Raw genomic sequence first — 27,951 nt, forward strand, 5'->3', positions numbered from 1 at the left:
CTGCTTACCTACAGAGACCCTCTATGGAGATGCGCTTAAACAGACCCCCCCCCCCAATTCAGCTGTATACAATAGACCCGCCTCCCCCGTTGAGATGTATACAATAAACGTATTGACTTTCTGGGTTGCAAGTGACATCATCAGAGCACAGTGCATCTGATTGCAGACCCTCTGTAGCCCCAGTTAGGTCACTTCCTCGGCTGTGCAGGCTGCAGCACGTCTAGGCTTACTTTTGGTTCCAGGTAGCCCAGGCTGGCCTAAACTTTCTACAAAGCTGAGTCTGTCCTTGAACACCTGGCCCTCCTGTCTGTCTCTCCCAGGAGCTGAGAGGACTGGTGTGCACCACTACAGCCTGCTGGAGCGGCGAGCCTCAGGCCCTGCTGGGTTGATCTCCCAATACCCATCACTTCCAACCCATGTTTACTATCTTACTAAAAATGACAAAAGCAGCCAAGGAGTGCTTTAAGGAAAAAGAAAAAAAGTGGCATCAAGATTGTGGCTCAGGGAGAGTGACATGTGAAATGGCCCTAAAGAAAAGAGTCTTGACTTTAAAAATGGGGTTTCAGGGCAGAGGAAATGTGAGGTGCTTTGAGGGACCTTGTAAGGCTCACATTTGCCCAGTGAGCCAAGTCCCCAGGGTCTGGCTCCTGGAATGGGTGCAAGAGGCCTGTGGAGCTCAGAGCTGACCCTGGCTTGAAGACCTAGTCCTGAGGGTCTACCCTGGCTTGACAAGGTGGCTGGACCGTGGCCGTAGGCCTGGGCGTCAGATGCTGATTCTAACACTTGGGCAGTGACAACAGAGTGGGCACATGCAAAAGCCTGGTGGCTGGTTGGATGGGAGATAGGAGGGGACAGGCGTTAAGTCCAGGTGACAGGAAACCGCTTCATAGGGGACGAGCTGGGGATGAACGCGAGGAAGCCAGCCGAGGGGGAAGGACAGCCTGCGAGGTTTGCGGGCTGCTCATGTGGCGGTGGGTTGCTGCTCTGGAATAGCGGCGTAGGACAGCGGACGCCGTGTGGCTGGGAAGGGGATGCTCGAGTCTGCACGCCCACACACACATGTATGCACGCACATGCTTGGCCGCTCCGGTGGTCCCACTTAAGCCGTGTTTCCATTTCCGAGAGTAAAGACTTGAGAAAAGACCAGCACCCCACAGGGTTTGCAGAGCTGCTGCAGGGGCCTCCCCACAGGGGCCTCCCACAGGGCTTCAGTACCTTATTCAGGGACTTGTAGGGGTCGGGGTCACTGAAGGAGAAGGGGGCGTCACGTCTGAACTTCTCTCTGAATTCGTGCTGCTTGAGCTATAGAGAGAGAGCAAGGAGTAGGGGGTCGGCTAACGCCACGCCTGACTCAGAGCGCTCCAGTGTGCTGCACCCACCCCACGCACCTGGCCCAGAGCGCCCCAGCATGCTGCACCCACCCCGTGCGCCCCAGCACTGCACCCACCCCGTGTTCCCAGCCCTGGCTTTGGCCCCTTGCCTGGTTACCTCAAACTGCTGACACTTGCGCCTTAGGATGTTAACCTCATTGGCCTGGAGGGGCGCCACGTTCTGCTTTACCTGAATGGCCAGTTTCTTGGTGTTGGCCCACTTCTCTGGCAGCTCCTGTGGGAGGCAAAGGCCAGGGAGGGCTCTTTCCATTCTGCCATTGGAGTTGTTTGCTTTTGTTTTTGTTTTTGAAGTATTTAATTTGTCTGAGTATTTGCCCGCATGTAGATATGTGAGGAAGATATTGGGGTCCCTGGAATTGGCATTACAGACAGTTGTGAGCTGCCGTGTGGGTGCTGGGAACTGAACCCGGGTCCTCCGCAAAAGCAGCAAGGCTGGCTCCCAAGTGCATCTCTCCTTTTTTAAAGGCTCTGCCATGAGATAATTGCAGGCCCAAGAGAGACTTTTAAAATAGCATAAAGGGCTCAAGTTGTGCCCAGTCAGGTCCAGAATGACAAACCAGAAAGCGCAGTGTGCTCCACTAACCAGGAGTTTTTCTACCTTTATAGTGCTCATTAGCCTGAACCTGTCCACGTGTGTACCCTGCACATACATGCATGTGATACGTGCATACATCAGTCTGAACTTGTCCACATGTGTGCCCCAGGCATACATGCATGCGATACATGTGTGCATAAGCCTGAACCTGTCCACAGGTGTGCATGTGAGCACCTGTGTATATGTTTGTGCGTGTATGCCTGTACACCAGCAGCAGAAAAAAGAAAACAGGCAGTGACATTCAGGCCACCTTCCTCGTGTGGCATCCTTATACCCCAGCTGCCCCCTGTGTGGCCTGGGAGCACCTAAGGACTGAGCACACACTTCAAAGGCCTTTGGCTTCAACTGGGGATCTCGAGCAGTAAGGCTGGGCCAGGCATAAGGCCAGTTGCTTAAAGTTCAGACCCAACAAACTCTGGGGCAGGCCCTCTACAGCACAGGGCCACCCTGGCTGACTGCACGGTAGGGCCATGGACCTGTAGCTCTGTGCCCCTTGCTACTCCTGAGCCATGGGTCTGGACAGTGGCTAAGGTTGGTGCATACAGACAGAGAGATGGATCTGGTGCAGCTGGACAGTGGGAGGGACTGGGGGAGGGAGGAAGGAGGGGAAGGGAGGGAGGAAAAAGGAGGAGTGGGGGGGCTTGGGAAAACAGAGAGTTGGGCACAGATGGGGAGTGTGGTGTCTCCTTGGGGGGCCTCCAGAGTGACTGCCCCCATCCTGCTCAGCCTATAGCTCAGCCAGCATAGACTTCTTTGATGTTGATGGTGGATGTCATGTGAGCAGTGAACGGCAGGGCATAGGCAGCCTCCGGGGCTACCTAATCCCCAGGGGCTCTCCCTGCCCCGGTCTCCATCAGCTTTCACATCCTGACACACTCAGGAGATGTGGAACATGGAGATGGTTTTAATACCACAAAACCATCAGTAAGTGATTCCCAGCCAGGGACCACCTTGGCCCTGTTCCCCAGGAAGATCCTGTCCCCTGCCTCAATCCCCCCTGGGGACCCAGAGTCGCCTGCAGTGACCTGGCACGGCACCGCTGCACAGTACTGTTGGGACCCACCTGCAGCTTCAGGTGGGTCTCTTCCGGCATCTCCTCCCCGTAGGTCTTGAGCAGCTCGATGGTCTGCTTCAGGGGCTCAAACATGTTGTCGGTGGCCACCTGCCTCTCCTTGACTTTCATCAAGTGACCCATCACCTCCACCAGCCCGTCGTAATCTCCCTCCTTAAGCGGCTTCTTTAGGCCTGAGCGGGTGATGGTCATGAAGCTCTCCAGATCTGCGAGACTGTCGGACAAGGAGACTCCGTGGGGCACCACCTCAAGGTCAACTCAGCAAGGACCCTCGACGGCCATGCGAGGCACCACCCGGAAAGGAAGAATGGCTGCCTCCGTATGGCCCCCCCCTCCCCCAGCCTCGATGGATGCCACAAAGACCCTGCTAGGGTAGACCAGGCTGATGATCCCTGATCCCGATCTCAAAGCCACACAGCTCCGCGAGGCCAGTAGCCCTTCCGGATGGGCTCAGCTGATGCTACACTTACTGGGCCAACCCACCAGCCTTCCCGCCGGACCCGAGGCTTCCTCGCCCCGAGCTTCGCACTCCTGCTTGTCCTGCACTGGTAACACATTAAGCAAAACGCATAGGTGGAAGGCTCCACTCACAGAGTCCCTGGTGTCCCTCCCAGGCTGTTCCAGGGGTCCCGTCCCCGGGGAGACGCGGATGTCACGGCAGTGGGTTGCAGTCTCACCTGTTGATGACGTGGTTGCTCAGGTGTCGCTTGAACAGCAGACTCCAGCGCTTGATGGTGTTGAGCAAGGCCTGCTTGAAGGGGCGGCAGTCGCACTGCAGCCAGCCGTGGAACACTTTGGTGTTCTCGCACCTGGACACCTCCTCGTATAGCTTCTCATAGGAGTCGATCTATCCAACACAGCCGTAGGGCTCTGTCAGCCGTGGCTGCTCACCCCCCAGGAGCCAGGGCTGCTTTCTATCTGGCTGTGAAGGGCAGCCAGGTGGCCCCGGGGTGCAGCCCGAGAGAGGCCGAGACCACTGCTACCTGTCTGCCCTTATCCCATCAACCGGGAGCTACTTGTGCCCCACCTCTAGAAAAGGGAACAGTCAGACAGACGGGGATGGGACTGGGTGACAAAAGCAGAGCTTCCGGAGCAGAAGAAGACTCCCAAAGTGTGGCCCTTAACTCGTGGGAGAGCTCCCTCTCACTTGCACAGGGGGAGGGGAGGGATCTGCAGGCACTGTTGCATTTTCTAGATTCCTGATGCTCAGACACCTGGCCTGACTGACCCTGGAGACCGATCTTTAGGTAGCAAACGCTCACCTGGAGCCGGCCTGAGTATAGGGCTCTCAACCACCTCTTGTTGGATTCTCATGGAGCCTTATGCTCAGGATCGGTGGTCCGCTGTCCGAGTGACCACAGGACAGGAAGCCAGCCAGCTCGGCATAGTGCCCTCACCCCAGCCAACTGAAGCCCATCACACTACCACTGCTGAAGACCCCTACCACGTCCGCCTCCTGCAACGCTGGTGCTCCCCCGTGTGGTGTAGTGTGGTACAGCATGCTTTTCCTCCTAGCCTTACCAGGGGCAACTGTAAAGTCTTAACCAGGCCACCCAGGTTTCAGATTAGGCCTGGAGGTCCTCATCTACCTGAGGGTGCAGGAGAGGGCGATGCAGGTGATGGCATAGGGGAGGACAACAGGGCAGTACACACCTGCTGCTGGAACTGAGCCAGGCTGGGTGGTGTCTTGGGGGTGGTGTCGTCTATCCGCATGTCCAGCTCCTCAGGGGTGGGCGCGTGCCCAAAGTAGAGGAAGTTCTTCATAAACTCTTGAAGGTCATCCACCCAGAGGTAGGAGTACCTCTCAAAGGAGTCCTGGTACTCTTCGGCCACCTTCATGGCCCCGATGACCAGGCTGGACAGTTCCTCCCGCATCTCTATGAGGTCTGTGATATCCTCCAGGTCCGTCTGCAGGAGTGGGAGTGGAGGCAGAGGGTGAGTGACAGATTTGCCCCCAGCCTGGGAGAGCAGCTCTCCGTGGCTGAGAGTGCTACTGAGCAGTCTGGCTGGAAAGCGACATGCCTGCTTGTGTGCAGTGCCCTGTGGGTGGAAGAGCTGCTAAGGGTGGCTTTGGGTCTGTCCGACCACAAGGTGACTTGGGTGTGAGCTCACACACTCTGTATCTGCACAGACCCTGGTTGTGATGGACAGTGGGGACATAAATCAGATGCACATGGACTGTTTAAAGTGGGGGTGGACGTTTGCCAAATGATAACCCGGAAAATTACTCTCTAGTGAAACCTCGGTAAATGCTATCTAATCTGCATCTGATCATTTATGAATTTGTTTTGTTCTTTAAGATTTATTTATTATGTATACAGTGTTCTGCCTGCATGTACACCTGCAGGCCAGTAGAGGGCGCCTGATCACATTACAGATGGTTGTGAGCCACCATGTGGTTGCTGGGAATTGAACTCAGGACCTCTGGAAGGGCAGCCAGTGCTCTTGACCTCTGAGCCACCTCTCCAGCCCTTATGAGGTCTTTAAAATTCTGCAGTTCAAATCCACCTCCTGATGTAGTCCTGCTTATTTCTGGCTAGTCAAATGATATAGAAAGAGGTGTTCCGTTTCGGTATGTTTCTACACGTTTACTGGATTCCGTTGGGTTTTGTTTTTAGTTTGATCTTGATGCCTTTCGTCCTTCATTAGTTCTCATTGCATAAATTTAAATTTTCTAATAAAAAACCAGGAGGAGGGGAGCACTCACAGAATCAGTACACCAATTTGATGGAGGAGGCTAAGGAGCACAGTGACAGTCTGACCCTGACTGAGCCCTTGGCTGCCCCGTAGGACTTGATGGCTCTAGGAGGGGCAGACTCTCTTGGGCTAGAAAGCTTGGTTTTTATTTTTATTTTTTCCTGTCCCCCCGCAGAACCCATACCCACCACAGGAAAGTGAGCTGGGCTCTCACTTGCCTGTTTCCTTCTCAGAACCCCTGTGTGCCTGTGTGCAGTGTATCTTGGTTCTAAGGTTGACATATCACGTGTTCCTCTATGCCAAGGCTCGGGTACCCTGCAAACCACAGCCCCACGGGTACAGAGCTGATGGGAGGCTGCTTGGGAGTGGCTTTGCCACCAAGACCCTCGCCCAGCTTTGCTCCATCCTGTAAAGAACGGGGTTCACCTCTAGGGGGAGACCTGCTCTTGTCGATGGCTAATTCAACCAGGGTAGGTCAGGGGCCTGGGTGGGGACCATCCCTGGGAAAGTAGATCTTGTACATTTCCCTCCAGAATTTCTGACCTTCTTGTGCAGCCTCGGGAGCTGAGCCACCGTGAGACAGGACTGGGTATGCCTGCCTTTCAGCCTCCTGCTCGGAGAGGTGTAACTATTTTTTTCCCCCTTCTTTTTCTTTTAGAGGCTGGTTGGAGCTTACATATGCCTAAATCCCGTGGTAAAACTTTGGGGGTCCTGGCCAGGTGGTGGTGGTGCACACCTTTAATTCCAGCACTCGGAAGGCAGAGGCAGGTGGATCTCTGTGAGTTCGAGGCCAGCCTGGTCTACAAAATGAGTCCAGGACAGCCAAGGCTACACAGAGAAACCCTGTCACACACACACACACACACACACACACACACACACACACACACACACAAAAGAAAACAAACAAAAAACCCAAAACACATACACACACACACACACACACACACACACACATACACACACACTCTAACACTTTTGGGTGTCCTAACTCCCTTTTAAAAAACCTTGGACAAAAGCTGCAATCTGGTGGTTACAACCCCTGCCCCCATTCTTGTTTTTTGTTTTGTTTTTTGAGACAAGGTCTCTCTGTGTAGCCTTGGCTATCCTGGACTCACTTTGTAGAGCAGGCTGGCCTCGAACTCACAGCGATCCGCCTGCCTCTGCCTCCTGAGTGCTGGGATTACAGGCATGTGCCACCACGCCCGGCTCCGCCCCCCCCCTTCTTATCTCAAGTTTTCATGGCTTTTTTTCTTCTCTATTCTCCAGGCAGAGCACAAGTCACAGGTTGTCTGCCCTGAGGTTTTCCTTTCTAACCCCAGTACATTGTCTTCAAGCGTCTGTTTGAGTCTGTTCTTTGTCCCCTAGGCTTCTGTGTGGGCTGTTCTCTTATTAATAAGACTTAAGAGCCCAAAGAGGGGACCACTGGTGCTCCCCAAGATTTCAGGCAACACTCCTTTCCTGCCTTTTTTTTAATTTGGCATCAGCTACAGGGTGGCCATGGGAGCTGCAGGTTCTATGTCCTGCTGTGAGGGCTGAGGGGAGGAGGATGCTCTGAGGGCTGAGGGGAGGAGGATGCTCTGAGGGCTGAGGGGAGGAGGATGCTCTGAGGGCTGAGGGGAGGAGGATGCTCTGAGGGCTGAGGGGAGGAGGATGCTCTGAGGGCTGAGGGGAGGAGGATGCTCTGAGGGCTGAGGAGAGGAGGATGCTCTGAGAGTGCTGAGGGGAGAAGGAGGCTCTGAAGGCTGAGGGGAAAAGGATGCTGAGGGCTGAGGGGAGGAGGAGGAGGGCCTGCATCTGTGGGAGGCACAGAAGGTGAGAAGGACCAGGTGCCTGCAGCTCATCTGGTCCAGACCCCTCTAGTGTGAGCTGTGAGGAACAGAAGCATCCGGGGTATGGCTCCAGTATATTGGCACGAACCCTTCTGCTTGGCTGGCATTTGAGGCTAACACTGGCCCTTCTGGTCTTGAGATATGTATGGTCAGTTCCAAGAACTGCCTGCGGTCAGAGTTTCTGCTTTTTTCACTTCCATGGTGGAGTCGGGGTAGGCTGAGCAGAGGGACTTGCTGTCTGGCCTACATGTAGTGGACCAACTGCCTGGGCCTTCTCTCCTGGGGCTTTACTGCAAGGTCACCCAACTCCCTAGGTTCCTGTGGTTTTTAGGCAGGTGCCCTGGGTCATACCATGTCCTCTGATCTGATGATGTCACATACTCCAGGACTTCCTTTTCCTGATTCCTAGCTCTTCTGGTCTGACCCACCAGTGTCCCACAAGATGCAGCCCTCAGATGGTTGGCTGCTGTGCTACGGAGCCAGGGCCTTTGAAAAGTGGCCGTGGCCCAGCTCTCTGACCCTGAGCACTAAGTACCATGCCAGACTCGGGCTGTCTCAGCTGCAGCCTTTGGATAGGTCTGGAGTGTCCCGCCCGCATGCCCTTGAGTTTGGGTTGCTTTTTATGACACTAGAGGAGGGCTGGGCGGGACCATATACTTTGGGTCACTCTGCTTGTCTAGTATCTGTGTCACTGGTGACAAATTCATTCTGAACTCTGGAACAGACTACTGTGCACTCCAGGCACGCTGGCTCAGACATAGTAGGCCATTTTACCTGCCCGTTTAGCCTGGAGCACCATCCCACACATGGAAGCAGGTCTCCTGGCAGCGCACCTTGAAAACTTGACTTCCCAGTGAGTGAGTGCTTTACTCTTGTGTCCTTGCTGCAGGCCTGTGGTATATGTGTGTGTGTGTGTGTGTGTGTGTGTGTGCGTGTGCACACACACAAGCATGTATTACACACAGGAGCACATGCAATTCCACAAAGAAATGTGCACACACATCCCCCCACCCTCTGTACACACAGAACACCTCCAAAGAACTCACACCACTGGACAGCGCCAATGAGGCAGAAACCTAGTAAAGGAAAACATTCATGCTGTGTAGCTAGTCTCCAGAACCAAACATCCCTTCTCCAAGGAGATTCCCCCCAGGACTCAGGAAGCAGAGAAAACACACTAGGGCCAGGAAACTCCTGAAACTTACAGGGTTCACAGAGCTGGTCCCCGGGTAATATGAGCAGTAACTGCTGGCAAGAGGCTATTCTGGCCTGGCTGCCTGAAATCCCCGCAGGGTGCTCCAGGGATGAGCTATTGTGAGCTGTCGCCCGCACTTGGGTGCTTTTCAGTAACAAAGCTGCCTTTGAGCTACTCACAACCTCGTCCGTAACCCCAGCAAACTCACTGGTTCACTAAGTCAGTCTCGGGTAAGGTTGGCTCTCTAGGTCACTGTGGGTACTCTATCTGAGGTGAACAGACATTTGTTTATGTCTCTTCAGGAAAAGCCACACAACGTTGTCCCCTTCCTGCCCCTAACCTCTGCCATTGTCCCGGCGGTAGCCAGTGCCCACTCAACTGGTCAGCGTACACCCACAGCAAGACTTGTTTCTGTCTGTTTAAATCAGTGAGATCACGTTGGAAATGGTGCTCCAGCCTCACAGGTATGCACCAATCAGGAAGGCTTCCTGGCCTGGCTCATCAGTCTGGGGACAAACACTATCAGGAAGCTCTAGTCTGGGATGGACACCAAAACCCTGTCCTATTTGTATTTTTACAGTACAAACAAATGCTCCAGCAGCATGCCTGCTCCCCCTCCCCCTTCAGACTCCTGCACCCAGAGTCTGAGCAGACTCAGCAATCAATACACTTGGATCAAGTGGGTGGGGAAGGTGGCAGGTGGCATCTGTAAGAGTTAATCTCCATTGTCATCTTGGCTGGGTTTAGCATCAGCACTGGGCACGGCTGTGAAAATGTCTGGAGGGGCTGAACTCTGTGGGAAGACCGCCCCCTCCCCCCGATGTGGAGAGCACCATTCCCAGAGGGAGTATCAGGGAGAAAGCCTGCTGAGTCCCAGCATCCATTGCTCTCTGCTTCCCGACTGCAGATGCAATGTGACCAGCTGCCTCAGACTCTTATTACCACGCCACTCCCACCATGGTAAGACCAGACCCCCCAAACTGTGAGCTGCAGTGAACCCTTCCTCCTTTAAGTTGCTTTTGTGTGGGGTTCTGTCCCAGTGGTGACAAGCACACTTGTCAGAGTGCCTGGGCACATGGTGAGGAAGGAGACCCAGGCAAACCACTGGAGAGAGGACATCTGAAAGGACAGGTTCAGGAATCAGAGAGGGGGTGGGCGGGGAGGGTGCAGGCCTCTTGCACCTGGGGACCCAATGGGAAGGCAGTCTCAGACTGTCTATCACACTCTAAACTGCTGTCACCAGGCTTTGCAGAGCTAGGCCAACACTAGTCGGTACCCAAGTAGGAAAACGCAACTAAGACTGACCTTGTAGTTAATTCTGCCCTTGGCCAGGCGAGGGATGAGCCTGGCCACATTGTAGAGGTCGTTGATTAGGCCCTCAATCAGCCCCAGGAAGCCATCCTCTCCGCCCATCTCCAGAGATGGGTTGTAGGTCAGCCCTTCCTCATCCAACTCCATGCGGATCTCAAACAGGGGAGCGATGCTCTCCTGAAACAAATCACTGAGGATCAGTATCTCGGCTGCACTAAACACCACCCAGGGTTGCCCATTCCAGGCTTTGGCTAATGCATAGATAGCTATCTCCTGCTGGGGCCGACCAACAGCTCAGACCACTTCAGCCAGGTGCACAGCCACACGCTTAAGACCAGCAAGAGTTGACTGGGGAAGAGTGGGGGGAGAGGAGGTGGGGGAAGCAGTCCACTGAGCATGGTGCTGCCAAGCACCAGCTGCCTGGCCTTGGGAGGGTCGTCATTTCAAAGGATGAAGACGATGCCTGCCTGTGCTCCTCGCTTCTGCGAGGACAACAGTTTAGGTAAGTCCTTGTATCCCCACGTGGCTGCAGCCAGTCCACATCTGAATGCCTCTAGTGAGGCTGCAAAGCTACAGGGTACCAAGCCAATTTGCCAGGAGATGCTATCGAGGTTTACTCTGGGACTCCTCCCACTATGACAGTGACCCTCAGGTTATGTACCGCCGCCTGCAAGCGGCTAGACTGTCATCTCTTTGACCACCTCAGGTCCCATCAGACCTCTGGCTCACAGTCTCTGAACCTCCCTCCCCCGTAGTTCTCTATGATGAGGAGAGCCGCTTAGTAATGTTGAAAGGCCCTCCAGGGTACAGATGGTCAGCCATCATGGAGGACGGCCAGGCTTCTCTGAACACGAATCCAGAGGCTGCCTCCTGCTGTGGGGCCACTAGGAACTCTGGTGGTGTCAGGGAGAGACCTTTGTGGGTTAGATGGTGACTCCCTTTGGTCACTGACACTTAGCAACAGTGTGGGGTTGCCTTGTGAACCTGTGGATGGGAGCAATGCCTGCTTGCATCAGCAGGATTTTAGGTCTGCAATTTGTCATGGCTGTGGTTGACACGAGTCTTCCAATAAGTCCATGGGATGGGCAGAATTCTGGTCATGAAAGTGGATTCTGACTACAACAGACTTGAGGCTACATGTCTGTACTTTTTTGCCTTTCCGTCTTCCTCCAACATAAAGACCTGCTCCAGAAGGGCCCCTCCCTCACTGATCTTAAACTGTGAGCTGTGTATACTTTTATTGTCTGTAACTCACCCAGTCTCAGGTGTTGTGCTACAGCAGCCAAAGATGTACTAAAGACAGTTACTGACTGGTGACGGAGTTGTGTGCCAGGTTCACAGATGACCTGTCCTCTGTGGCTTGTGGGGGACCCTCTGGATGCCACCAGCCCATCCTTTGCTGGACACTCAGTGGGTCTTTGGCTTCTCTTACTGGCAGCATTTAGGATCATTTGGTAATGGTTGTATTACAGTATAAAACTGAAATGCCCCTAGTGTAGCAGCGTTTGGAGATGGTGGACCTGTGTGGACCTCATCAGTGAACCAATCTGCTGATGGATTTGTAGCTATTTAAGGACAGGGCTTTGCTATGAAGGGGTTTCCCCTTGTTTCCTGCCTCCCATGGTGTGAGCAGCCTTGCTCCATCACGGGCTCCCTGCTATGAGGCTCTGCTTACCACAGCCCAGAAGCGATGGGCCTGGACCAGAATCTTTGAGATTACAAGACAAAATTAAGTCTTTCTTCTTTGAAGTTGCCTTTGAGGTTCTCAGGGACTTCAGTTGTCCACAGCCACGGAATGCTGGCTGGAGACATTGTAACAAGGCATGGGACAGGGACTGTAGACATTGTAACAAAGCATGGGACAGGGACTGAGGCAGGGACTGTAGATATTGTAACAAGACGTGGGGCAGAGACTGCAGACATTGTAACAAGGCATCGGGCAGGGACTGTAGACACTGTTAACAGCTGTGTCACCCCTTGTAGAACACAACTCCTTTGATCCATAGAGGTGAAGCTTAGCTGCTGACGTGGCTGGGACAGCCCGATACCTGGAGAAGGGGCCAAGGGCACCTAGAGTCACCCAGCAGCAAGGTGAGGGCATTCCTCAGATCTGCTCAGTGCCTTTGGGTTATGGCAGATCTCATGCGACTGGCTGTCCTGAGGGCGTGGGGATTGGGAGTGTTCTATGGCATGCAGGAACTTCAGTTTTAAAACCAGGGCAAGCTGGTTACCACAGACTTTTATTAAGCCTGTTAATTCACAAAACAGCCTTCTCTCTCATCAGGCAAACCTAAAGCAAAGATCCCAACACAGATCTTGCTTTTACACACACACACACACACACACACACACACACACACACACACACACACACACACACACACACACACACTAACTTACATCCGTAGTCATGTTGTCCATTAAGTAACTCAGAGATTTGCGGATGAAGCGGTCAAACTCATCCAAGACCATGAGGTCGATGTAGTTGACGTAATCCTTCCAGGGCTGGCTGGTTGTATCTGCTCTGAACAGTTCTGCATTTTCCTGCACACAGGAGCACACTGTTGGCTGGGACTTCACTGGCATGGCACTTAGCTCTCACCCTGTCCAATCTACCCCACGACAGCGTGCAGCACCCTTGTCTTTGTCCATGTGGCTCAGAGGCACCCGCAGCAGGCACTCAAGGCCCCTGAATGTCTTGGGCTCTTTCCCGCAGAAGCTTTCCCCGACTCCTGGGATGCGTGCCTTCCAATCTTTTAGCTTTCAGCTCAGACATCCCCTCCTCATAAAGGCTGTCCCTGAGCACCCACTGTTGGCTCCTGTCTCTCCCCTCACCCACATCCTCTTTAGCAACCTGCCCTTTCTGCCACTATGGCACAAGCGACAACTCTCAATTGTCCTTGGTCTGTATTTTCCTTTGATGACCACCTTTGTGACAAAAGACTAGATTATCCTTTCTGCAACCATACCTCTGACACCTGACAGGACCTGGGACAGAAGTGGTAAAGGGCTCAGTGCACAGGAGATGGACAGACAGACGGACAGGTAGGTAGACGGACATGTACAAGGGTGGGTGAGAGGAGGAACAAGTGAAAGGGTGGGTGCCTGGATAGATAAATGAGTGGATGGGGGGGGGATGAATGAAGGAGGAGGCAGATGAAGGGAAGGGATGGGTGGATGGAGAAGTATGTAACAGAAGGGAGGGGGACAGATGGATAAATCGGGAAGACACTGAGTGCTGCAGGTGACCACAAGGGTGAATGTAACCCAGCCTGTATCCTCAGGCAAAGGGGAGAGAAGATAGAATCTCAGGTAACTTTAGTGAGGGGTAGAAAGAAAGGGTTCCTGTGGCTGTTGCAGCTGTGGACGGATGTGGTAACAAAGCCACAGCACCCAGGCAGCTGCACCATCTCACCGAAGCCACACCAGTGGTGAGCGGTGACTCTGTGCTCTCATGCGCGTTTTTAAATTTTATTTTTATTTATATGTATACGTGTGTGCCTGCTGGTCTACATGTGCACTACATGCAAAACAGAACAGGGCGTTGGATCCCTGGCCTGGAACTGGAGTTAGAGGCAGTTGTGAGCCAGTGTGTGTGTGTGTGTGTGTGTGTGTGTGTGTGTGTGTGTGTGTGTGTGTGTGTGTGTGTCCAGCCTCTTGTTTTTGTTTTTATCATTGCTGACGCTGCTCATCATTTTTCTCCTTGGCTCACTCTGTCATCTTTGCTCCCCCCACTGCGCTTCTACTGCAGACACCCACTTTCTAGAGAGCACAGCAGGGGTGCGCCCATGTGCATGCTGACGGGTGCTGGCTGTGATATGCCCCATGCGCACACAAGAGGGCTCCTCAGGCCTCACGTGTCCGTGCCCATCCTCGAGGGTGGGAAACCCATGAAGGATACACGTGAGCAGCTCGTCCTGGTTGGCTTAGGGTGACGATGTCACCAGCTCGTATGGACTTAGGTGAGGTGTTGGTGGTGCTCTGGTCGCCTTGGCATAGCACATAAGGCACGTAATGACAGGAATCAGGCTTTGAAGCGCCTCGACAGCCAGCTGCTCTGGGGTTAGGTCACCGTGGATGAAAGCTAATAGACCCTGTGGCCACTAGAACACTCGTCATCTGTCGTTTTAATAAAGTGTTTGGCTGTGCCTCTTTTCTTTCCCCTGCACGGAAAACAAGCAGTTTCCAAAAGACGCCAGGGTCTCCTTACCGCCACCATAGCCTGGATTCTCACACCAGCATCCTTGACAGCAGCGTAGCGCTTGCTCAGGTTGGCCACCCTCCCGTCCAGGTCCAGCAGGGCCTCTTTCTTGTTGTCCTTCCTTTCAAACAGGGGGTTGGCCGACCACTCCTGAAGAGAAGCCACAAGACCGGCTCTTTTAGAGATGGCACACTTGCTCTGTCCCCTCCTCCGTGTTCTCTTGGGTGCAAGCCACCCCGTCTCTTGCCAGGCTCTCCCTGTGCACCCTGGGAACCGTGAAGCACTTGTGCATAACTTTCTGAGGTAAGTTCTTGGAGGCACCAGTGTGCCACTCAAGTGAAAACTGAATTCAAGACATGGACCAGTGGTGAGCGGTGACTCTGCACTTGCATGTGTGTTTTTAAATTTTATTTTTATTTATATGTATACGTGTGTGCCTGCTGGTCTACATGTGCACCACATGCAGAACAGAACAGGGTGTTGGATATCTGGAACTGGAGTTAGAGGCGTGTGTGTGTGTGTGTGTGTGTGTGTGTGTGTGTGTGTGTGTGTGTGTGTGTATGTATGTACACTGAGGATCAGAACCCAAGTCCCCTGCAGGAGTAGCAACTGCTCTTCTCAACTGAGCTGTCTCTCCAGCCTCTCCTTTTTGGTTTTTTGTTTGTTTGCTTTTTGTTTTTCGAGTCAGGGTTTCTCTGTGTAACCTTGACTATTGACTATCCTGGACTTGCTTTGTAGACCAGGCTGGCCTCGAACTCACAGCAATCTGCCTGCCTCTGCCTCCTGAGTGCTGGGATTAAAGACATGAGCAACCATGCCCGGCTCCTCGGTTTTTTTTGTTTTTAATCATTGCTGACGCTGCTCATCATTTTTCTGGGGCTGGGTCTTCCTGCATACACCAGGGCGGGCCTCGACCTCGGGACTCCCTGCTCAGCTTCCTGAGCGTGTCAGGATCAACGCACTTAGCTCATAGCCACCGTTCCCCACACCCTGCAAGTGCAACTGCGCGACTGCTTCAAATGTATAATAAAGTTATATAACTGAGTATTTGTAGGAAGAAAGATTTTTAAAAACACTTTCTGGTCTGTGGAAGACAGAATGCTTGCTGTGCAAGTCATGCACGCCTCAACTCATACCCCCAGCATGTAAAAGCTGGGTGCTATAGTTTAAGTCTGTAAGCCCAGTGAGGAGAGGAGCTGGGGGCTGGGGGCAGGGACAGTTACATCCTGGGACTCACTGGCTAGCCAGTCTAGTCAATTGGTAAGATCCAAGTTCAAGAGAGTCTTGTCTCAAAAGGTAAGATGGAAAGCTATTGAGGAAGACACCGGATATTAACCTCTCTTCTCCACATGGACACAGACACACAGACACACACACACAGACAGACAGACACACACACACACACACAAGTTGCCTTCGAACACACAGCCACAAATGTTTTGCAAAGTAAGGCTATTAAAACCCACCAGGGAGGCTAGAGAAGACCCCTCGGCTTTCTGGAAATTGTTTGAGATCAAAGAACTGCAGGGTACAGCTTCTCTGACCGGCTGCGTCCTACCCGTCTCTTGAGGCTGGCACAGCCAGGGCCCGGTGCCTTGCCTTTGGCAGCCAGCTCACCTGCATGGCCTGGGTGATCCCTTCTATGTTCTGCTTGGCTTTCTGCATCCGGTTCTGCAGATTCTGCAGCACCTCCCGCATCTCCTGAATGTACTGAAACACGCCTGTAATGCAAGTGCAAGCAATCTGACCCCCAGGAAGCCAGCAAAGCGCACCCTCTTCCTAGGCGGCCTCAGCGCGCCAAGCGGTGAGCCAGTGCCTGCACAGCGCCCTACTCTACAACACAAGCAGAAGTCGGAAGTCGCTGTCAGGACTTTTTGGAGTCATTCACAGTCTACTGCAGGAGGGGTGATGGAGGGAGCATAGCCGTGGGTGGCTCACCAGGGTGGGGGGGCGGCACTGGGGTCACTGCATTGTTGGCTGGTGGGGTGCAGGGAGGAAGGAAACTTGCCCTTTTTCTCCTCCAGCATCTGCCTTGAACAGCAGAGACAGTTGCCTTCTTTACTAAGTTGCTACTAAGCACAAATGGTAGATGCGAGGAGGGCCAGGCCTCCAGGGGCCCTGTCAGGAAATGGGTGGACCCTTGGTGGTTCCCCCAGAGGTCTTTGCCCATTCATGTGAGTGATGGTGGGCAGGCCTTATGGTCTGGGCAAGAAGATGGGCAAACAAAGCCCCCCACCTCTGGCCCCCCTCTCCCCGGGTACCTTCGCCGTTCCAGAATAGCGTCGTCTCGGCGCTCAGCAGCTTGACATCAATTGCTTCTAATTCTGACTTGATCAGTGGAAATTCCACCTCCATCACTGTGGTCTTTATCTGCAGGAGAAAGGCCATGCAGTTAAGAGTTTGGTCCCAGATCTTTATTTTTAAACTGCCTAGAATTTTATTGCGTTAAGGACCACTTACAGACACGGTCAAACCAGTTACGATTCAGTGTTCTTTATCTGGGAGTTATTTCTAAAGCGCATGCCCGGGGCTGGAGAGATGGCTCAGTGGTTGAGAGTACGCGTTACTCTCCCAGGAGGACCCGGGTTAGTCCCAGCACCCACGTCAGGCGGCTCACAGCTAGAAGTCCTGCTGCATAGGATCTGACACCCCTCGCAGTAGAGGCAGCATCGCCCCCTTGCCACTCTTCACATCTCTGCTACTCAGTGCTGTCTCAGGCAGGACCTAGGATTTGATGTCACTAGTGGGTTTTGTCTTCTCATGGTGTCCTTGATGTCCTTGGTGGTTTTTTTTTCCTCAGACATTTCTTAGATTTAACGTTTTCTTTGATGTTTGCATCAAATTCTTCCTGAGACTCTTTCCTGCCTCTCTTGTACTCTGCTGGCGATGCTTACCTCTGTGGTTCCTGTTTTCTTAACTTCTCTCTTTGCAGGCTTTCCTCAGTTTGTGCTTTTATCATTGTTTCCATTTTCGTCTTCAGATCTTGGACTGTTTTATTGATTTCCTTCACCTGTTTGCACTTTTATGAATTTCATCCAATGATTTATTCATTTCCTCTCTGTAGGCCACTGTCACGGCCTGTCTAAGGGCCTCAATCTGCTTGGCTCTATCTTCCTGTATTTGTTTACAGATTTTATTCGTTTCTTCCATTATCATCTTCATAAGGAAAGATTTGAGGTCATTTTCTTGTGTTTCAGTTGTGTTAGAGTGTCTGGGGCTGATTGCCTTGGGATAACTGGGTTCTGGAGCTGCCATATTATTTTAGCTTTTGTTGTTTGTGTTTTTATGCTGGCCTTTAGCCATTTGGCTGTCTCTGGCATTGGGTGGTAGTTTCTGGTGTCCTTCACTGGCCTTTGAGAGCAGCTTGTAGGTGAGGGGCTATAGGCTGAGGCCTGCAGGGGTCAGGGACCCCTTCCAGCAGATCAGTAGAGTGATCAGAGGTCAGACCTGGGAACTTTCCGTGGGTCAGCTGGGTGATCTGAGGTCAGATCCACTTGTGTTCCAGTCCGTGGGCTAGAAGACCCAGAGACTGGTGTTTTGTAGTTCACATTTCAGTCGGAGACACCGAGTGTAGGTGCTGCGTACTGCCGGCAGGCCTGTGTTTAGACCTTGGGGGTCCGTGCCTGTGCCTGTGTGGACCCAGGAACTTTCCATGGATTGGCCAGGTGACCACTTACATTCCAGTCCATGGGGTCTCCTCTGGGCTAGAAGACCCAGACATTGGTGTTTTATAGCCCACAGTTCAGTCTGAGACACAGAGTGCAGGTGCCACACACAGGCAGGTGAGTGGTTAGACTTTGGAGACTGCACACACACCTGTAGGGACCCAGGGACTTTTCTGTGGATTTGCCTGGTAGCCCGAGGCTGGACCCACCTGTGCTCCACACAGTGTTGACCCCTCTCACCTGGGAAACACTAGCAGTGGTGTTTTGTAGCTCTTAGTTTGGTCTTTAGGTCACTGTGCAGTCAGTCACTGCTGTCCTGCTGACCAGACACAAGTGTCGCCACCTTAGGTCTCCAACAGCAGTGACTTTTAAAGTTGGAGAGGGCCAATAAACAGATCCTACCCGTAACAGTACCTCTGCCCCGCCCCCCCAGCTGGGACCTTGACCTCTGTGGTAAACAGAGAACTGGAAGACACAGGTCTGTGTTGTCCTGGGCTGCTTGGAATGTGGCTCTAGGTCACAGCAGAAGTGGTGAGCCTGCCAGTGCCTGGCTTGGCCCACTGCCTATGGCTGGGGGACCACGGTACCTGGGATCACTTGTTCTAAACAGATATATACCTGAGAAAATCAACTTAGAGGTTTAGCTTGTGGTTTCCAAAGTTCCATTCTGAGGTTGTGTAATTGTTTTGGTGCCCTGTGGTGAGGCAGACATCGTAGGGGTGGGACTATGAAGCAAAGGTGACCTCATGGTGATCAGAGAACCAAAGAGGGAGAGAGCCTGTGGCCCCAGAATTGTCTTCTGTGTCACTAGTGTCCTAACTCCCTTCCATAGGGCCCCTGTCCTGATAACGCCGTACCATCTAGCAGCGCCACAGACCAAGCCTCTAATACATGACTAAGCTACAACACTGCCTTTCCCTGTCTATGGGTAAAATGTGAGAGTGGGGTGGGCACATGAGCTGCCTGCTATGCCCCGTGCCCACAGTTCACTTACAGCCTGTCTCTGCTGCCAGAGCGGACTGTCTTTTTGTTTTGTTTTGTTGGTTTTTTGAGACAGGGTTTTTCTATGTTATCTTGGCTGTCCTGGACTCACTTTGTAGACCAGGCTGGCCTCGAACTCACAGCGATCCATCTGCCTCCTGAGTGCTGGGCTTAAAGGCATGTGCCAGCACGCCCGGCTCGAGGCCTGGGAATCTTATCTGTGCATGATGGCTGTGTCAGGCCTCCAGATCAGAAGGATCAGGGAGTCCGGGGGTTCTGGAACCACAAAGCTGAGGGTGTTGGTTTCTCTCCAGCATCTCACTACGGCTTTCTCGCCACCAGCTGGGAGACTTGCCATTCCAGAAGGTGGCCCTCCCCAGCTTAAGGAGGTAGCGGAAGTGATGTAGGGTGACATTGCTCTTAGTCCAAACCCCGGGGAGCTTCCACAGCCCTTACAAAGAACCAGGCAGTGCTGCCAGAGCCTGGCAAAGAAGGAGCTTCCGGTTGATGCTGCTTTGAGTCATCACCATCTTCCTAGAGTGCTAGGGGCACATTTGAATATGCAAATATCCCTACCCAGGATGGCACTGGCTCACCTCATTGTACCAGCCAACAATGAGCTCCAGGTTGCCCACAAACTTCCGGAAGGTTTCGTTGTCCGAGAAGAGCTGCTCTGCGCTGCTTGGGATCTCTTTCTGCTGCTGGAAGTTCAAATACTTGACCTCTCTCAGGACTGCCACCAACTAAAGGCCAGGGAAGAGCAGGGAACCTGTCAGAAGATGACCTCGCCCACAGACCTGCTGCCCCTGGCTTTTTTCAGTGCTGGGGAGAGCTTGACGCCATCACCGCGGGCAGAAGACACCATCATCCTGTTACCTCCACACCTCCCCCATCCTGGACTGTGAAGAGGTTTCCTTAGGAGCTTTCCCTGGGTCTCCCCTCTTTTCTTTCTTTCTTTTTCTTTTTCTTTTGTTTTTTTGTTTTGTTTTTTTTTGTTTTGTTTTTTTTGGTGGCCTCGAGAGCTAAGCAGCTGACTGAGTGATGATGCATGCGGGTTACAAGGATTATGGGGTCGTGTGGACTGCTGTAATACGAAAAGTGCATGTCCTGTTGCAGCACATGACGGAAACTCAGAACTCACAGTGATCCACCTGCCTTTGCCTCCCAAATACTGGGATTAAAGGCGTGCGCCACCACCACCCAGCCTCCCTCCTCTTTTCTTTTGCCTTCCCTCACACCTGGTCTGACCCAGGTGATCACTATGGCTGCCAACACTGCTGTCCCCAAAGCTATTGTCATCAAGGCCTCAGTGATGCCCTGCAAGGTTTGGCTCAGGCCTAAAATTGCATCTGCCTTGGTCCCCAGCCTGGAGGTGGCTCTGTCTTCACTCTCTTTCCCCATTCCTTTGCCTGGGGCACCTGAGGTCTTTGCTTTGTGTGTACTAACTGGTTATCTTCTCTCTGCCCCACCCCCTGCCCCCCCTTTTTGCCAGGGAAGTGCCACAAGGGCAGGAGGGAGGCCTGTGGACTGGCCTCAGCTGTATGTGCTGAGCACCGGGTTCAGCCCTGGAGTGCGCCACCCTGGCTAGTTGGCCGGTCTCTCTGGGTCACTTGGAGACTTTGATCTTCAAATGTGTGTTTTCTCTTTGGATCGTGTGAGATGCAGACAGGCTTTCGAAAAAGGTGCTACAGGCCTAAGACCCTAGCTTCTCAGAACTCTTGAGGCAGGAGGATTCAGAATGAATTCATAAGCCAGGCTGGGCAACTCAGTGAGACCCTGTCTCAAAATAAAGTCAAAGAGGTCTGGGGATTGTAGCTCAGGGGTGGAGCATGCGTCTTGTATGTGTGGGGTCCTGGGTTTGGTCAAATTAAGTTCATAAAAGTAAAGAAAAGAATATCATAAAGTCCTCTCCCTCTCCTTCTCCCCGCCCCCATAAGCATCATGGACAAAAAGGCCTCTTATGTAGCAGGCAAGGACTCTATTATTGAACTATCTTCCAGCCTTGAAGATGTTTCAAGCACTACCATTTTGCTTATCTTAACCGCTTACTCAACAAAGGTGTAGGTGCCTGTTACACACACACACACACACACACACACACACCAACCTCCACAACTGCTCACTGGTGGTGGCAGAGTCAGCCTGCAGCATGGTAAGCCCGGAGCTTTCCCCTCCCTCTCCCAACTGTGCCTTCCCCGCCCTACCCTCCTCCTCCACCCCTGCCACCGCCGTCGCCAGGGACCCACCGCCTTGCTGAAGTTGACTTGGATGAGGTTGGAGAAAGGGTCCCGTTGGATGAGTGGCTGCCCCAGGTTGAAGTGGCAGTCCTGGTCCACGCCTTCCACCCACTGCTGGTAGATCTTCTCCCGGTAGCTTTTCAGCAGCTCCATCATCTCGTCGTATTTATCATAGACCAGTTTGGCCTCCAAGCTGGACATGACCCTGGTCGGGGTTGGGCAGAGCAGTGAGGTTCCGGGCCTCACCCCGATGTTACTTTCTGGGTGACTTTAATGCTCCCATCAGCTGCTGCCAGGCCTCGGGGGTGCTGAAGCAGGGCTCTACCAGCTCCCTGTTCCTTCCAGGATGGCAGTGAATATACTATGAGGTTGGGCCATATATAAAAGGTAGATGTCTGAGTTCTTCGTCTGCCAGGACAGCACCATGAGCTAAAGCAAACACCTTAGGAGGCCACATTGCAGTAGCCCCAAGTAGCCACAGCACTGTTTGGAGCCCACAGCTTCCTTTTGAGGCAGACTAGACTACAGTAAAGCCAGCATGACCCCAGTGGGTCCCAAAGAATGCCTCCTTTCCCAGCAACAGCCTCCATCCGTGCACACCCATGGCATCCCTGAGCTTGCCGTGGCCCGCCTCCCTCCCTGCGGCCAAGGATGCATGGGCTGCCTGGGGCCCTTCCCAGCCTGGCCTGGTACTCACGGGTGCTCAATGTGTTTCAGGTGCTTCATGGACACCTCAAGCCTCTCCTGCAGCTCCAGGCTCCACTTGAGCTGCCCAGCCACAGGAGACATGTTTTTGTGGATGGGCGGTATCTGGCCGTCTTTGGAGGCCGTCATCTGGGCATCGTACATGAGCTTGGCGTTGTCCAGCTCAGTGTTGAACATCTCCAACATGACGGAGTACCTGGGCACCACCTCCACCAGGATCAGGGGCCGCTCCAGGAGGCCCCCGCACATGTACAGGAGCTGTGGAGACACAGGCCGTGTTGGATCGGAAGCTCCAGGGGAGTCTTTCTGTGGGCAGCGGCTGTTAGACAGCCCGTGTGATCGCATGCCACAGTATGTGGAGGCAGCAGCTTGGAAACCAGCAGAGACAGCTAAATCCGGGGCTCAGGAGGATTTGTTCCGGACCCACGAGAAAGGAGATGTGTGCAGTTTCTAACTCGGCCGTGAGGGACCAGCCCCGGGGCTGCATCCTGATAGGTGTAGGGGCTCTGAGAACCCAAGGGAAGATGACTGCACTCATAAAAATCATCCTCGGGCTGTCGAGATGGCTAAGTGGGTAAAGATACCATATTTTTCAGACCATAAGACACAATTTCCCAAACTGGGTAGTGGTGGCGCATGCCTTTAATCCCAGCACTCAGGGAGGCAGAGGCAGGCAGATCGCTGTGAGTTGGAGGCCAGCCTGGTCTACAAAGTGAGTCCAGGACAGCCAAGGCTAACACAGAGAAACTCTGTCTCAAAAAAAACAAAATAAAACAAAAAGATACAATTTCCCCTCAAAAGTGTGTATGTATGGCGGCATGGGGGGGGGGGCGCGTTAGGGTATGCCTTATGGTCCGCTTGCTGCTTTTACTGTTTTTCTTGTTTTACTGCTCTAAAAACTGGGTGCGTCTTATGGTCAGGTGCGTTGAATGGTTTGAAAAATATGGTACTTGGCATGCATGCATGTGAGTGTGCACACATAAACACACACCTGTATATACACATACACATATGCATACACACATATACACACACAAAATGAGGTGGCTGTTCACAGAGAGGAGATAGCATGGGGTTCCCTAATGTCTGAATCACCAGGGGTCTGGAGTTCATAGGAAACATGGCTCTCTCTCCTACATTGCCCTAGCAGGTGCTTGCTGGCCTATGTGGGTCTTAGACTGGCCTCTGGTTTTGGTTTGGAAACTATGAATGCCACTAAAAGTGACCTTTTAAGACTACAGCATGACCTTGAGGAAGAAAAGGGAAAATTTCTGTCCCCTGAAAGTAGGATGGAGTGGTGTGGCTCCGCAGAGGAAACAGAACCCAGGCACCACAGCAGAAGCTCCTCCTCAGTCACCCGGAGATGACGTGTGACAGCTGGGGAAAGGGGCTTAAGACCTCCCCCCATCTTTGTTCTTTTCCAGTCTCTCTTCTCTTTCCTTACAGATATTTTGGCCTCTGGTTTTAGGGAAGGAAACTCCCTTTATTTTCTGTAAGGAGGAGGTCACATGAACAATGCTCTAGAACTTTCCAGTCATGTGTGACGTGCTAATGACAGGGAGACCTAGTGTCTGTGCAGCCCCACTGAGGTCAGGGACGCACAGGGATGTCAGGAGGTGATTTCCAAAGGTCTAACTTAGCATCCCTGTAAAGTGAGAATTTGGGAGATGACAAGAGTACAGAAGCAAATCTTGAGTTCTCGTGAGGGAGGAAGCCCCATGATAGGCCAGTTTTAACATCCTGGAATAAGTAAGGCTCTAACCCTCAATGGCTCACCTGCCTCTCACAGAAACAGAGCCCAAGATATGTGGGCATCGCTCATGAAGGTGGGTGCTTAGCTCATGCTCAGGGCTGGGAGACTCCATCCAGTGCATCTCTTATGTGCTCCTCGTCTTTGGGGCCTGAGAGACTGGGGTTGTGTATGGTCAGTGGAACAGGTACTTCTCTGTTTTTTCTGAGTCTGTTTCCCCTGAGGCTTATGTAATTGTTAATCTTGGTTGTCAGCTTGACTATGGGCTACTGCTGGGGGTGGTGTGGGGGCCATTTGCAGACAGACACACCCAAAGAATTAGTAAGACACAGAGACCCCGTGCTATACTTAGTCATTTCTAGGCACTGGCTATACCTGTTCTTTAACTGTTGCCCCCACTTGCTTGGCTGAATTGGGAGTGGTGCCATGGCAGTGGGGGAGATAGTTTGCTACCCTCCTCCATGCCCCCCCACTCCCCCCACTGCAACACCAGATGAAGTTTCCTTCCTGCTTTAGCAAGTGCCACTGTATGCATTATTGGACCCCAGCTGCGGAGACACTGCACTAATCTGCATTCCTTGCTACTTCACCTAAAGTCAAAACTAAGCCGCCACCACTGCTGCGGCTCCCACTGCCTCTGCATCCGCACTGATAAAACAACAGGCCCAAAGAAGCTAAGCAGTAAGGGGGCCCAAAGCCAGCCTGGTCTACAAAGTGAGTCCAGGATGGCCAAGGCTACACAGAGAGACCCTGTCTCGAAAAACCAAAAAAAAAAAAAAAAAAAAAAAGGAGGGCCCAAAGGAAGTTTCTTGACACCCAGCAGATGTGGATGAAGAGAAGGAACTGGGTGGGAGAGAGTGTGGGGAGGGGAACAAAGTGGGGGGATCAGATGAGGGGAGAGTGGGGGCAGAGGTGAGAGGGCTGGGAGAGAGAAGGCAAACTGATGGGGAGTGTCTCTCAGTCAAGCTGGAGGCCTCCGACAGGGCTCCTGGGAGGATATGGGGGTGACTCTAGCTGAGACTCCTAGCTGCGGGGGACATGGAGACTGAAGTGGCCACCTCCTAGCCAGGCTGGACTCCTAGTGGAGGGAGGAGAACACCAACCCACCCACAAAACCGTAGGCCTAAAATTTACTCTGCCCACAAGAAGTGCAGGGAAAAAGACAGAGCAGAGATTGAGGGAGTGTCCAACCAATGCCTGGCCCAACCTGAGACCCGCCCCACGGGAGCGAACCAGCCCATGACACTATTACTGATACTCTGCTGTGGTTGCAGGCAGGAGCTCAGCATAACTGCTCTCTGAGAGGTTCCACATAACAGCGGATCAAAACAGATGCCGACACTTGCAGCCAAACATGGGACAGAGCTCAGGGAGCCTTGTGGACGTGTGTGTGTGGGATAGGAGGACCCCAAGGGGACAAGAATCCCACAAGAAGACCAATAGAGTCACTCTCCTAGGCCCACAGGGGCTCACAGAGACTGAAGCACCAGCCAAAAAGCCCCCCACACATGTGTAACGGATGGGCAGCCTGGTCTTCATGGGGGAGGGGGGCGTCCTCTAGCAAGTGGAATGGAAGCTGTTTCTGACACGGACTCTGTTGCTTGCTATTGGATCACTTCCTCCTAGCAGGGCTGCCTAGCCTGGCCTCAGTGGAAGAGGATGCACTCAGTCCTGATGAGAGTTGAAGTGCTGGAGTGGGTTGATACGGGGGTGGAGGGTGTTCCCCTTTTCTGAGAAGGGGAGGGGGAAAGAGAAAGAGGGTGGGAAGGTGGGACCAGGAGGAGAGGAGGGACCAGGCTTCGGTCTGCATGTAAAGTTGTGGTAAAGATTAAGCTTTGTCACAGGTGGAAGCAGTCTTGGCGGGCTTTACCCTTGGGGCACCCCATGAATACCTTGTGACAGACTGAGTGGAGCCATCCTGGGCCTAGAATTCAGGAAGCAGACCTGGGAACCCCAACTGGGCTATAGTTTTTCTAATGGACCCTCAACAGGAGAAGGAGACCACCCTTCCCATGTGACTCAGGCAGGTGGGGAGGAGAGAACAACAGGTTCAGCCCGGGCTTGAGCGCGAGTGGAGCAGTGAACAGGCTGGACCAGCACGCGGGCCAGAGAGACACCTAAGGACCCGTCCCATGGAATGGATACCGGAAGGTTCACTCTTTTGTCCCTTTAACATTTTTTCCTTCTTGTTTAAGCTAGTTGGGTTGTATAATAAAGTTTAATTATTAAGAAACAGAGCCAACATAAAGTAAACAAACAAACAGACTCAATAACAAAACAAAAACCCCAAAGGGTCGGGGGGGGGGGGGTCCATCCAGCTCTGCTAGAGAGAGATCTTGGTGCTCCGGTGTGAGGGACCTTCCTGAGGCCCAGGAAACCCAGACCGGACAATAGAAAGGCACCCATTGCCCTGGGGTGTCCCAGGCCACCCTGCCTGCCTTCACTGGGGGTGCTCCCCACTATCATGAGCTGACATCCAGGCTCCCAGGCCCAGCTCAGCATTTCCATGTGCCTGCTATCCTTCTCTGGGGCTGGCCTGCAGGGAGGGACGGTGTTCACCTACCTTTGCAGATGACTCAATGGAGCTGCAGTCGTCAAAGGCTTGGCAGAAGATGGTAGCCAGCCTCCGGTCCAGGTCTTGGATTTTGGTCTCAAAGTCACTGTAATCCTCATCAAAACTCTAAAAGGAAACGAGGCATGGTCAACAGACAGACAGAGCAGGCAGCTGCCGTTAACCATCACCAGGCTGGGGAGACCTTAAGGTGAAGCGAAGATGGGGCTGACTGCACAGCTCAGTGGATCTGCCATCCCCCACCCCACCCGGGACCCTGCCTGTGCATTGGCATAGGGACCGTAGCTTCTGTGACGACCCATCACTTACTCCACTCCTTGGGCCAGTGATGGTCCCTGCACACTGACTTACCGAGTCTCCGGGGTCCAAAGGGTCATATTTGCATTCAGCGAAGACCTTTATCAGCTCAAAGACCTCATCGTAGATCTGGGTCACCAGGTTCCCCAGGATGTTGCCCCGCACGCCCCCCAGCTCAATCTTCTCCAGTTTCAGAAATTCAATGGCCGTTTTGTAAAGGTCCTAGTCAAGAGTTGGGTGGGGAGGGGCAAGGACCGTCAGCTTGGTCCATTGTCCCCAGGGCTGAAGTCAAGGGTCCAGGGACCTTTAGTGAACCATGATGTCACAGCCAGGGGTGACACTGTGAGGTGCACACGAGGCATGCGAGGGGCATGTGTGAGGTATACTTCTCAGCCCCCATTCAGTTCAGCTCATTTCTAGAACAAGGAGCAAGAGGATGGGGGAGGGGCACCTCTGCATTAGGGGGAGCAGGAGGAATGAAGCCTGGGACCTTGTCCAGGCCCCACGCTGGCCAAAAAGCCTCCAACCTCCACCCCTTCAGGTCTGGAAGGTGCTAGAAAGGTGCCGGGGGTCGCTTATGCCCTGGCTGAGCCTCAGGTTCTCTGTCCCACAGGGAGCATCCTGCACTCGTGGATACTGGTACCCAGTCCAGGGGCTCCTCTGTGAGGAACCCCCATCTCCGAGCTTTCCCTGGCTACACCATGGTAATTCCTTCCCATAAGATAGACGCTTCAAGGTTGTGACCTTCCCACTCCACCCCTCGGTTGATGGCTATGTGCATGATAGTCCTCTCTCCCTGATAACGTCCCAGTTGTTCCTGAGGACAATGGGCATCTTATGTTACTTCTCTCCTTCGCCTTCTTCTTCCTCCTCCTCCCCCACCCTCACCCCACCATCTTCTTCCTCCTCCTCCCCCCCCCCCACCTTGCCATCTTCTTCCTCCTCCCCCCATCCCCACCTCCTCATCTTCTTCCTCCTCCTCCCCCCCCCCCACCCCGCCATCTTCTTCCTCCTCCTCCCCCACCCCCACCCCGCCATCTTCTTCCTCCTCCTCCCCCACCCCCACCCCGCCATCTTCTTGAGTCAGTGTCTCATGTAGTAGCTCAAGCTTGCCTCAGGCTCACTATATAGTTCATGGTGACCTTTGAACTCCGGATCCTCCTGACTCTGCTTCCCAAATTCTGGCATTACAGCTGTGTGCCCGAGATGAAACTCTGGGCCCTGTGTCTGCTAGGCAAGCGCTCTACCAAAAGAGCCGCATCCCTAGCTTGTCCTCTTTCTGAGGGCTTGAGATCACACACACAAAGTTGAAAGCCGATCCTCATGCCGAAGATTATAAGACAAAAACCAAGGCAGGGTGGGGTGGGTGTGGGGACTCAGCTGCACAAACAACAAAGTCCTCAATTCAAACCCCCAGACCTACATAAGAACTGGGCATGTGGGGGGAGGC

At 53.2% G+C, this 27,951-nt stretch overlaps 1 protein-coding gene across 1 annotated transcript in view; it reads right to left on the reverse strand.

The window, feature by feature from the left end:
- The window catches only part of Dnah17 (dynein axonemal heavy chain 17), a 108,332-nt gene that overhangs the window by 75,207 nt on the left and 5,174 nt on the right, over positions 1–27,951 (reverse strand). Inside the window, exons 9-23 of the mRNA XM_051159135.1 lie at positions 26,556–26,723; positions 26,196–26,312; positions 21,875–22,140; positions 21,187–21,382; positions 19,537–19,683; positions 16,556–16,664; positions 15,912–16,015; positions 14,304–14,444; positions 12,494–12,637; positions 10,088–10,270; positions 4,712–4,966; positions 3,736–3,905; positions 3,050–3,272; positions 1,489–1,605; positions 1,216–1,302 (exon numbers count right to left, since the gene is read on the reverse strand). Coding sequence (XP_051015092.1) covers positions 1,216–1,302; positions 1,489–1,605; positions 3,050–3,272; positions 3,736–3,905; positions 4,712–4,966; positions 10,088–10,270; positions 12,494–12,637; positions 14,304–14,444; positions 15,912–16,015; positions 16,556–16,664; positions 19,537–19,683; positions 21,187–21,382; positions 21,875–22,140; positions 26,196–26,312; positions 26,556–26,723 — 2,427 coding nt within the window. The remainder of the gene's footprint in view (positions 1–1,215; positions 1,303–1,488; positions 1,606–3,049; positions 3,273–3,735; positions 3,906–4,711; positions 4,967–10,087; positions 10,271–12,493; positions 12,638–14,303; positions 14,445–15,911; positions 16,016–16,555; positions 16,665–19,536; positions 19,684–21,186; positions 21,383–21,874; positions 22,141–26,195; positions 26,313–26,555; positions 26,724–27,951) is intronic.

This window comes from Acomys russatus, chromosome 16 (genome assembly GCF_903995435.1).
Source record: "Acomys russatus chromosome 16, mAcoRus1.1, whole genome shotgun sequence".
NCBI lineage: Eukaryota > Metazoa > Chordata > Mammalia > Rodentia > Muridae > Acomys > Acomys russatus.